This window comes from Zalophus californianus, chromosome 3, assembly GCF_009762305.2.
Source record: "Zalophus californianus isolate mZalCal1 chromosome 3, mZalCal1.pri.v2, whole genome shotgun sequence".
NCBI classification, from domain to species: domain Eukaryota; kingdom Metazoa; phylum Chordata; class Mammalia; order Carnivora; family Otariidae; genus Zalophus; species Zalophus californianus.
Genome location: NC_045597.1, coordinates 194,557,395 through 194,568,789, shown reverse-complemented (window position 1 = coordinate 194,568,789; position 11,395 = coordinate 194,557,395). Strand labels below are relative to the sequence as shown.

At 53.5% G+C, this 11,395-nt stretch overlaps 2 protein-coding genes across 3 annotated transcripts in view; one reads left to right on the top strand and one right to left on the bottom strand.

The window, feature by feature from the left end:
* Positions 1-238: 238 nt before the first annotated feature.
* Positions 239-6,435, top strand: MTERF4 (mitochondrial transcription termination factor 4). Of its 2 annotated transcripts, none has more exons than XM_027589157.1 (4): positions 239-297; positions 1,088-1,583; positions 3,228-3,412; positions 4,067-6,435. In XM_027589157.1, exons 1-4 carry the CDS (start codon positions 277-279, stop codon positions 4,418-4,420), a joined length of 1,056 nt encoding a protein of 351 aa, XP_027444958.1. In that variant the 5' UTR covers positions 239-276; the 3' UTR covers positions 4,421-6,435. The 2 variants fall into 2 exon arrangements, with proteins under 2 accessions (XP_027444958.1, XP_027444957.1); XM_027589156.2 differs by lacking the exon at positions 239-297 and adding an exon at positions 536-688.
* Positions 6,436-6,568: 133 nt separating this feature from the next.
* The window catches only part of SNED1 (sushi, nidogen and EGF like domains 1), an 83,760-nt gene continuing 78,933 nt past the window's right edge, over positions 6,569-11,395 (bottom strand). Inside the window, 3 exon segments of the mRNA XM_035726645.1 lie at positions 6,569-8,462; positions 10,211-10,254; positions 11,228-11,311. Of these exon segments, the coding sequence (XP_035582538.1) occupies positions 10,218-10,254; positions 11,228-11,311 (121 nt within the window). The 3' untranslated portion in view covers positions 6,569-8,462; positions 10,211-10,217.

The following is an 11,395-nucleotide window of genomic DNA, read 5'->3' as shown; positions in this document are numbered from 1 at the left end:
CGCGTCTCCGCCAGGGGGCGGGGCCCGCGAGTCGGGAGGGCGCCCGCGCCCCCGCGCTCGTCCCGGAGCGGCCAGGCCGCCGGCAGCGGTGGGGAGCGGGTGCGTGGGCAGGGGCTGCGCATTTGCTGCGCTGGCCGGGAGCCCCTGCAGAGGCCCGGGGCGCCGGCCGGAGCCGCGGCGGCACGCGCCTGCCGCGCTCCCGCGGTTGCCAGGGCGCGGGCGGAAGTGCGGACGGCGACGGCCCACTTCCGGCGCCGCGCGCGCCGCCGCCTCGCCATGGCGGCGCTCGGCCGGCGGGTGAGGGCGCTGGGCGCCGGGGCTCGTCTCGCCGCCAGCCGCACGGAGGGAGCGGCGGGCGCGCCGACGGGGCGGGAGGGCGCGCAGCGCGCGGGCGCTGGCCTTCGGCCCAGCCGTGTGCGGCCTCGCGCGAGGCCCCGGGCTGCCGGCTGGGACCCGGCTGGCGCCCCGCGGCCGGCCTGGGGGTCACTGTCCGCTGTTGCGCGCGGGCCGGCGGGAGAGAGGGCGGGCTCCTCGGAGGTCCCGATCTCAGGAAGACAGCCGGCTTCGCGAGCGGGGCGCCGGCATCTGCGGGAAGCGGCGCTGCCCCGTGGACACGTTCCTCGCGCGGAAGCCTCCCCGCTGCCCGCAGGCCGGGCCCCGACCTTCGTGAGCCGGCACCGGCGCGCGGGTGCGCTCTGGCGCCTCTGTTCCCGCGCGTCTGCTTTCAGTTCCACCTGCAGCCCCCCAGGCACCGCTTCTTGGAGGGTGGAGGGAAGAGACGCGCCCACACCCGGGCCCACTTTCCGGGCTGGCCGCGGGACAGTTCCCTCCGGCTCCCCGGGCCCTGCCCCCTCCGTTAGGGCAGCACGGGCGGGTAGGGACTCGCTCGGCTCTGCTCTCTGCATGCAAACTGTGTCGTCCGCAGGCCTTTCACGCTCAGGTCGGCGTCGGCAGGTGGTTACGAAGCCTGCTATGCTTGTGTGGGACCAAGACACGAAATAACCTGGCTCCAGGCTCCAGAGTTCCGGGGTGTCCTCTACACTGGAGTGGTGAGCAGCTGATCCCCTTTTGGTGCTGTGTCTTACAGGTCTGCGACTGGCACCGCCTGGTCCCCCTCCCCTGGGCCCGCATTGCTAGGCAGACCCGTCGTGGAGAACAGCAAAGGACGTCTGCATCTTTGTTGTGTAAACTGACCACAGCCTCCAATGGAGGGGGCCTCGAGAAGTTGTCCCGCGTGGAATCCAGAAAGTACATGCAGGAAGCAGAGCGCGGGACGAGTCTCACTCGGTGCCCCCGTGAGAAGCAGAGGACTCCTTTGGCTGCAGGGTTCCTGGAGCGAGAGAAGGTCATCACTTCCCTCCTGGACGTGGGTTTCAGTGATGTCCACGTTAACGAATTGCTCCGTCTGCGGCCAAGTCCGCACCCTCAACAGTTGTTGGACATCATTACAGAATTACTACTCTTGGGTTTGAACCCAGAGCCTGTGTACGTGGCCTTGAAAAAAAGTCCTCAGTTGTTGAAACTGCCTCTAATGCACGTGAGGAAGCGCTCCAGTTACCTGCGAAAGCTTGGTCTTGGAGAAGGTACAAGAAGGCCCTGATTTCATGTCCAGCGCTGAGGAGTCGGGGTTGGGGTGCAAGTAGCCCAGGTGGGGTGGGCTAGGGGAGGCTTCTGGGGAAAGTTCTCGAGAGTAACGTGTGGTTTGGCTTGGAGGTGAGAAGCAGTGACCTCTGCTGATGGCACTGCAGGAGGGAAGGGGGGACTTGTCTGCTTTGCTCACTCTGGGGGCTCTAGGGTCTGGAACAGTGGGTGGTGAGCTTGTGGTATGTGCTCGTGCTCAGCAGACAGAGGTCAGTGTGTGGTAGTAACATTCGTGTACTTACGCGGTCTTTGACATTTACCTTAGCTTGGTGTTGTCCGTACGACAAAGCCAAAGGCTTACTACAAAGTCCCTTGTAAAGACATGGGTTCCAGTGGAACCCGAGATGGTCCCAGACTCCTAGGAAACGGGGAAGTGACTGTTCCCCCCAGCAGGATCCACATCTCGAAAATTCTAGGATTTCATTGGATCCCTGGGTGGGCCATCAGGAGAAGGGGGCTGGGAGCCCATGAGGGTCCCAGGGATCTTTACGCACGTTGACCACAGGAGGGCCACTATTTTTTTTTTTTTTTCTTTTCATTTTTGACTCTTACTGGTAAGATATTGTTCAGGGGGAGATATTGTTGTTTGGGGATCAATTTCAGAGGCTCCCTGTGGGCCTTCTTCTCCAGAAGATAAGGAAGAAGTTAGCCTTGTTGCAGTGTAATCTAAAAGGCTAAACTTAATACTTTATATGCTATGATTATATGTTACGAAACTGAGCAAAGCCTTCTGCTGCAGAGGGAAAGTCTAAACTCCTGGAAGTCATTCTAGACACATTTTAGTAAGACAATGAGTAGCTCAACTGTTAGGAATATTGTTAATACCAGTTTTGTGTGTGTGTGTGTGTGTGTGTGTGTGTGTGTGTGTGTGTGTGTTAATACCAGTTTAAATAAATGCTTTTAAGTTTCCAGGTACTGAATTTTGCCCAGCTATCCATGGGAAGACCATAGGCCCCAATTTCCCTTCAGTTGTTTCAGTTACCCTAATGCGTTTATTAATAGGGCCTCTTTCGCTCAGTATTGCCCTAATGTGGGTAAAAGATATGGTCACCCCACTAACTAGGACATCGTTGTTTGTGGCTGTGCCTCGTGAGTATTCTCGTCATTATTCTGTTAATAATTATTATCATGGAACTCCTTCTCATCGAGTTCAGGCTCCCAGATCTTAGGAAGGTTGGTTGTGGATGCTTCAATGACTATTTTGTTGTGGAAGGAAATGTCAGCCCACAGCCCCAATATGGGGGAAGCTAGTGTCTCATCCTACTGTCTGATTTTTCCGGTAGATCCCGTGGGAGATTCTTTAGATGAAGAAGGCAAGAGGAGGAAGCCTAGAATATGAGGCTTATGCCGTTCAGCTGGCAGGCCAGCAAGAGGCCTCCTTTTTATACCAGGGAAGGGGTCAGAGCGGAGATAGTCATTCTGGCCCCTTCCACTGCCACATGCCCCCGGGCAGGCATCGGAAGCTGGCCCTCACGTGGAGGAGCGCATCCTCATTCATTTATTCAGTGCTGGCGTGGGTGTGCCAAGCTCCTTGGCTTTCTGGAATGTCCTGAAGTTGTGTACTTGCCTTTTCTTATGTTCTGCAGGGAAACTAAAGACGGTGCTTCTCTGTTGCCCTCAAATCCTCACCATGCATCAGAGGGACATTGACAGCATTGTTGGTGTTCTCAAGGAGAAATGTCTTTTCACGGTACAACAGGTGGCCAGGATTTTGCACAGATGCCCCTATGTTCTTCAGGAGGACCCCGGTGAACTGGAATACAAATTCCAGGTGAGGATGACTGGTGGGGGATTTGGGAAGTAACAACATGTTCTTTGTAGTGAAGGTCAGCTCCATGGGTGAGAGGCCACAGGCACCCTGAGAGCTATAGTGGGCGAGGCGCGAGGCTTAGATCCTCTTTGCACGCGCCAGCCAGAGTCTGGCTCTGGTTTTTCACTTCTTCACAGAAAGCCTATCCTGCAAGTTTTCTGCTGTTAATAATGAATGACCCGGTCCCATTCCTGGGCTCCAAATGGGGCCTCTGCTTGAAATACCTAATTTAAGAAGAGCTAAAAATCTTCCTTTCTTTAGAACCTGTTCTGCATATTGATTTTGGAAATGTAATTGTGACAGTTGTCCTAACTTGGGTATCAGTTATTACAACTGAAGTCAAATTGCTAGATGTTTGCTGAATTTTTTGCCTATTCTTTTCCACACTCACATCCCTCTTGCCCCTTTATTTTCTGCTAAATTTTTCTCAACGTGAATTTGAAAATGCTTTGAAAACTGTCAGCCATCACACAAATGCTGGGCATCATAGAGTGTCCTGGCTAGTTGGGCGATTCTTTGTGAGTGCTTTTGGGCAGCTTGCGTTGATTACAGACTGTGGCAGGACAGGTTGTAGGTTACTGTGCCTGGGACCCCTAACTGTGTCTGTGTCTCCAGTATGCCTATTTTAGGATGGGGGTCAAACACGCGGACGTGGTGCGGACTGACTTCCTGCAGTACTCCATAACCAAGATCAAGCAGAGACATGTGTTCCTCGAGCGCCTAGGACGGTACCAGACCCCCGATAAGAAGGGTCAGACACAGGTCCCCAACCCTTTACTTAAGGACATTCTCAGAGTCTCAGAAGCTGAGTTTCTGGCCAGGACAGCCTGTTCTTCCGCTGAGGAGTTTGAAGTTTTCAAGAAGCTCTTTGCTCGGGAGGAGGAGGAGGGGTCGGCGAGCCACGTGCCTGACAACAAAAGCTGGAGTCTGGACGAGGAGGCTGAGGAGGAGGAGGAGGAGGAGGAGTGACGGAGGGACCGGCATGAAGAGCCCGCAGATACCAAAGAGTATTATAATTTTCTCAAAGCTTTTGAGAGCTTCGCTCGGATCTTCTCAGGTTATTTTTCCTTCTAAAAACTGGTCTTCTGTTGAAACATTATTATAAATCACCTGAGAGGTGGGTCAGACTGAATAGGAGCTGCGTTAGTTTGATCCGTTGTCAGGTCTCTGTGGGGCGGGCCCTCTTCCCTCCTGCATGGAGGACAGACTCTGAGCTGCTAGAGTCAGGGGGCTCAACACCTCAGCCTTTGGTTTTGGTTTTTCTCTGTTGATGTGTGATAACTCCGTGACAGTGAGTGGGGAACCGGGTTCCTTCCTCTGGTTCAGGAGTCATCTTACGTTTCCTTGTAGTGATAAAGATAAAACTATGAGCAGGCACGGAGGTTTTAGTACATCACAGCACTTTATTTTATGAAAACAAGTAGCAGGTTTTCCACAAAAACACTCGTGTTTTTAATCCACAAATACTGCTTTCGGTGTACAGCATTGTCAAGGAAGGTGTTTAGTGATGGTTTCATTTTGCAGAGCTGCTTAAAGCCAGCCTAGTGTTGGGGGACTTTTCTTTCTGTGAGGAATGGGCCCTGGCTCTGACCTTTCAGGGATGTCGGCTTTCACGCCAGCTCCTGGCCGGCGGGCCGTCTGCGGGCCCGCGCTCTCTGGCGGTCAGTGGGTGCTGCCCTGGAGCGTGCCAGAACAGGAGGGGGCTGGGGGCATCTCATGGTTGTGGCTTCTGAGACCAGAGGAGACGAGCCCTTGTGCAGGGTCTGTGAGCGGGGTGGGGCCTGGTGTCATTCAGGGGGCTCCCGGGACACTGTGGTTGTGGGAGTCCCCTTGGGGAACCCAGGGGGCCGGAGGGGTGACTTAAAAAGTCGGGTCGGGGTGGAATTTGAATTAGTCATCTCTGAGGTAGAGGCCCAGCCCTCATGGCGTGGGCTCTGTGAGGGAGTACTGGTGCACCCCAGAACGTCCTGTGTGTCCCTTCCTTGGAGGGAGCTGACACATGGTTGATGATACAGAAAGCATTTTTGGTGATGTAACCAAAGTCCAGGTCTCGGCAGCATTTTAACAACTAGGTAAAACTGCTTGGCCTGATTTTTCCCACAGAGACCGTGTAAGAACCCTGTCAGGCAGCAGCTCCCGCCTGGAGTGATCTTGACCCCAGGGAACATCCAGCAACATAGGAGGACATTTTTGGTTCTTAGGACCGAGGGAGGGCACCGTGGGGATCCAGCAGCTGGTGGCTGGGCTGCCGTGAGCCATCCTGCTGTGTACAGGATGGCCTCAAGCAGAACGATGCAGCCTGAATTGTCACCAGTGCAGAGGCTGAGGAACTGCCCGAAGGCCTTGGTTCACGAGAACGTCAGGTTGGAAGCAGGCCTACATTGCTTATATTTCTTTTATTTAAAAGAAAGTAAATAGCTGAGTTTTTAAGTTCCTTTCCCGTGTGCACTGAAGTGCTGCTGGTAGGTTTGAGCTGTGTTTACTGTGGGGACTCAGCACTGAGGTGCAGATGCTTTTGTTTCCTCTGGGCTCATGTTCGAGCATGACAGTAAAGAGAAAGACATTTTCTGCAAAAGAAAAGTAGCTCAGTGAATCCCTGTGCATCCGAGTGAGATGTCCAGCGGGAGGAGTCCTGGCTGAGGGAGGTGCCTGTTGGATTTGCTGGTGGGAGAGCAGTGGGGTTGGCACAGGTCTCCTCCTCTGCCTCTGTGTCAGCCCACATGCAATGGGAAGGAAGTCTTTGTCTTTACTGGTTTTTTGGCCGTGGGCAAAATTATTGAAAACAAAGGCATTTCAGTCTTTCATTTACTCTTCATTTTGTGGCATCCCAGGTGACTGGCACTTTCCCTGGAACTTCAGATGGGTTCTTGTGTCCAGTTGGGGGGACTAAGGAGAATTATAAATTTGCATGATTGAATGTCTAATTTAGCAACTCATGATTGCTCCTTTCATTTTGCTACAGAAATAAATTTTTATGCACCTGAGAATTTTGATTACATTATTATTAATATTTTTGGGTGGTGTTTGAGTGTATGTGTGAGGAAGATGCCGGAGTTTTATGAAAGGAATGTGTGAAAAAAGCAGTGTCTCGTTTAGAATGTTTCCAGAATGAATTGTAATTCCTTTGCCTCAGGAAGTCTTTTTACTAGATATCTATAATTTGTAAAACATCCAGAGGGGTTCATCATAAGACAACACAGCACCAAGCTCAGGATTCAGTAGACTGTTTCTTGTAGAAACAAATGTTTCTAAGTTAAAAACGGGAACACACTAGTGTTCGCCTCATGGCTGAGGGGCTTGAGGTTATTAACATCATAGTAGAGAGTTTCATCTACTTTTCCAGTGATATCACTTGATCTTGCCATTCGCTAGCGATGCTGTAGCTTACGTAGACGCACAGTGACCAGTGCTGGCGGCACAGCAGGAGTCAGCAGTACGTGTGCATGGCCGGGGTTCTCTCCTGACTCGCCCAGTGCTGGAGCCCCTGACTGAGGGGCTGTCTTCCCCGGGTGGGCCTGGGATGCTGGGGGCACTCTGGGGTACAGTAGAGACTTCTTGAAATGACAGTTCCTCCTCTCTGAAAACAAATCGTGTAATACACAGACATATGCACACAAAATTTTAATAAAAATAAAAAGCCTAAAATATACTCTAACTCTTCAAACTATGTTTTTATAAAAGATGAGAAGAAGGAGCCCTCTCTGGCTTAGTGCTGACTCGGGACAGAGTCAGTGGCAGATGCGCAGGGGCTTGAGTTCCAGTTTGGGTCAGCTACTAAGATGCTCCACTGACACGAGGTGAGGTTGGCTTGCTTGGCTTGCGCCGCTTCCGCAGGGAGAAGGCAGAGCAGTTCAGAAGCGCGCTGGGAAGCACCTGCGGCAAGCCAGTGCCGCCTTCTGCTGCTGAAGAGGGAGATGTGGGAAAAACCATGCTAGCCAACAGCCTAGAACAGTCCTGCTCGAGTCGTGGACTGAAGGGGATCCTGAGCTGGGTCGGGTCTGGCCTGCCCCGGTTATCCATTTCCGTGCTGTTCGGGCTCTGTGCATGCTGGGGGGGGGCCACATCATGCTTCTGTGAGGCTTGGGGCTCTTTGGTGCCGTGGTGTGACTTGTCATCGGTGGGGGGTGGCTTTCTCTACATAAGGCTGAGGTCTGGGTGACTTGATAGACCAGGGCCTGGCCAAGTGTGGCCGTGGGACTTGCCCCCTCGTTTGGTAAATGCTCTGGTCATGTGTCTGTGGCTGTGGTTGGGCCACCAGCGCTGAGCTGAGTAGTTCCCACAGAGACCGGTTGGTCCACAAAACCAGAAATAGTCACTGAGAAAAAGTTGAAGACTGAAAGTATCTGAACTCCATCTTAGTATGAATGAACATTTTCTCTTTCATAATCTACTGGTCCATGTGATGGGGCGCTAGCCTGCCACATATCAGCACAAAGAATTTGCTGGAGGAGAGCAGGGCGGGGCGCCTAGAACTCTGCTTCCCCTTTCCGTCTGGCCTCACCCCCGACCCTTCCTGGCACTGCTGTCTCTGCAGTGGAAGCCGGAGAGCAGTTCCTCCTCAGTTTGACTGTTAGGTCTCAGGGGGAAAATTGCCCTCCGACTTTGGAATCTGAGAACTGGTTCCCGGATATTGCAGGAGCCTTGCTGGCTGGCAGCCTCGCTCATCCAGGGCCCCTGCGAACGCCATGGTTGCTCCCCGGCCGCGGTGCAGACTGTCCCTGTAGGAGACAGTAGCCAGGGCTACAGCGCAGGCTGTCCCATGCATCGCAGGACTGGGAGGTGATTTGGCCCAGAGGGTCTCCCTGGCACAGCCCGCAGGGGAGGTGGGCTGGAGGCTGCTCGGCCTGGCCTTCTGTCTTCTAGAGGCCGGAGAAGGGAAGCCGCAGAGGGGACGGATTCGAGCCAGGACGTGGTCTTTCAGGGTGTCCTTTCAATCCAATTTTGGACCCTGCCTTCCTGGGCTTTAGGAGCTCGTGAGGTCGGTGGAGTGTAACAAGAACGTCCTGAATCCCTTGAAGAGAAAAGAGAATGGGGAAGAGGAGAATGACACCCATTCCTCTTTAAAATGCAGTTTCATGTTTCTCTTAGCAGCCCTCTGTCCCTGCCCCCAGAGCACCCAGTGTCCCTGCCTCTAGCATGGCCGTGGGTGGGGGGAGGTGTGCTGAGAGCATGGACTACGTGGCCCAGCGCCAGGGACGTTCGGGGAGCATTGCAGCGGTTAGAGCTGAAAGCTGCAGGCTGCTCCCTCCATTTGGCCATGCCCTTGGGTCCTTCCTCTGAAGACCTGGACTGCCCCCTGTTGCTCTGGGTTGAGATGATTCCTGTTTATTTGCGTTTTCTCCATTGTTTCAAGAATGGGTATTCTAAAAGCTAGTATTTGATAGTTGAGGGTTTCTGATTTGTTTTTATAGAAATGGATTTGCTGAGTTTAAAAGAAAAGGTCTTGCTGTTTCAGGTGACTTAGTGTGATGTAAATATTTCAAACCCAGATTATGTTTGTGGGTTCTTAGTCCTAGTAGTGAATTGTTTATGAGCTGTGGAGCATGTTTCGGATTTGTGTGTCTTGGGAGCATGAGATGTGAGGGAGGGGAAGTAATGCTTGTGAGGAGACGGGCTGAACGCAGAGGCTTCTGGAAGAGGCTGCCCGGGGATGGCTGCCAAGGCCACGCCCTGCGGATCCCAGCCTTGGCCTCCCTGGCTTGGCTGGTGTGGACGTTCTTCCCGTGGTGTCAGTCTACACCTGTGAAGCTCCTTTGCTTCGGCTTGTTTGTAAAGGTTCTGAGTAACATTTCTCTTTCGTTTCCTCAGCCCCATAAGACAGTGTAGCCTATTCCCGAAGCTGCTTGTCTCCCAGGGTGCCTCACTGTCCTCTCAACACCAGGAATGTGGACTTTGAGGCTCATTTATGGAGTGATAGGAGTAAGCTGCCCTAGGCCAGCTAAATTCCTCCTTCGTTCCCGGTGACATCTTGTCGACAAGAAACTGCGCTCAGTGTGAGACTGAGTATGGGTTGTAGATGGATCGCCATGGTTCAACCCAATATCTCCCCGACTGTGATGAAGACTTTGACAGAGTGGGGAGAGTAAGGGTTGGATGGTGTTGAGTTGCCAGAAGACTTTGGGAAATGCCAGGTTAAGCAGGAATAGAATTAGGATTCTAGGATTCCGAATGCTTAGGATTCCTGTGTCCACTGGGAATTCCCCAGTGGGAGAGTCTTCAGGATTTCCCCAGAGTTACGTGATCAAGGCCCTACCCCCCATTGTTTCTTTCAACAGGTTGCAGTTCTCAGGGTCTGGGAGGCCCTCCCTTGAACGCCTGCACTCCTACATATGGGCATCCCGGGCCCCTCCCGACGTCCTCTCCTCCCCACCCCTCCCCTGCTGCCACCCCTCCCAGCAGCCCTTCTAGGTCCCACCTCCCTGAGTGCTCAGCCCTGCCCCCACCCCAGCTGTTGCTGCTGAGGGGAAAGGGGTTTCTCCGTTTGCCTGAGGTGAGTGGGGTTCGTCCTCACCCCCAGACACCCTCATTTCCACCTAGAGATGCATGTGTACCTGGTTTATGTCTGTTGGGAGGCCTTAGGTATTTTTTTCTCTCCCATTTTAACCCCCTCAGGGAATTATGAAACTCCTGGCCTGGGAATTTGTAATAAAGAGGGCACAGCTGAGCTCCCCAAGTAGACAGCAGCTCTCCCAGAGGCCACATGCTGGGACAGCCGCTCTAGCTTTCCCACAGCTCTGCCAGCCATGGTGGGGAACGTACCTGTACCCTAAGATTTCTTCAGTGTTGGACTGTTACTGTGTTTCCTGAAATAGAGAAAGGTGGTTTATGAAAAAGAAGGTGTACCTGGAACCCAGGCTGCCTGCCGATGTCCTGTCTTTGCCTCACATGTACTCCATTTTGGGGAACACTGTCAGTGAGACACTGATGCAGGGATTAGCAGTTTAGTCTGTGTGCACCCCCTTGGCTGGCTGTGAGTCATGAGGAGGGAAAGCAGGGTGTAGAAGAAGGAAAGTGGAGGACACAGGTACAGTGCTTGGTCAAGCAGATGTTGAACCGCATTCCCTGACACTCAGTAATGCAAGCCCTAGGGGGTGTGGCTACTGATGGGTCTGCAGAGTGGCTGGGGTGAGGGCTCCGCTGTTGGGAAGGCACCTAACGCATTCATGCAGCACATTATGTAATTCCTGTGACTCCCTTGAGCCCTTTGGAGAAAGAACCTGGCTGTGAGTGAATAAAAAGTAGAGATTTACCATATTTATAGTTACATATTTGCGTCTGTCAGTAATGTTCCATGCTTCCATTCTAGTACCGGAGTGATCCCCAGTACCCACTGTGTGACCCCCCCAGCACCCACTATGATCCCCTCCCAGCACCCACCGTGTGACCCCTCCCGCAGATCTCCCCAGCACCCACCATGTGACCCCCCAGCACTCTCTGTATGATCTCCCCAGCACCCACCATGTGACCCCCCCCAGCACCCACTGTGTGAACCCCTAGCACCCACCATGTGATCCCCCAGCACCCACAGTGTGTGATCTCCCTCAGCACCCACCATACCCAGCTATACTGATCTGTACGTGTTCATATGTACACGTATGTGCACACAGTTTCTAAGTGGAGCCCTGTTGTGCGGGGCTGCACGTTTAGACAAGACAGCCTGGCTTGGCCCACAGGACTGTGGCGCCCCCCAGTGTTCAGTCCCCAGGGCCACGCTTGCCCCGTTACCCTGTGAACTACAGGCAGGACACAGTGTGGGCCTCCTCCCTGAGATGGCACCTGTTTGGGGTTTTCTTGATGCTTGTGCTTTCACAGCTCTCTTTGAAGCAGATGTCCTGGTGCACTTTGTAGACTCTCTTGTACCTGTGTCACAAGAAAGTTGTGTAAAGCCAGAAACTAGAGCAGAATGTTGCCCAGCTGCTTCAGCTAGGCTACGCGCACCCACAG

Coding starts and splice junctions, on each gene's coding strand:
- MTERF4 (XM_027589157.1), top strand. CDS start 277: ATGGCGGCGCTCGGCCGGCGG. Junction 1,584..3,227: donor AAAGCTTGGTCTTGGAGAAG/GTACAAGAAGGC, acceptor TATGTTCTGCAG/GGAAACTAAAGACGGTGCTT. Junction 3,413..4,066: donor AACTGGAATACAAATTCCAG/GTGAGGATGACT, acceptor CTGTGTCTCCAG/TATGCCTATTTTAGGATGGG.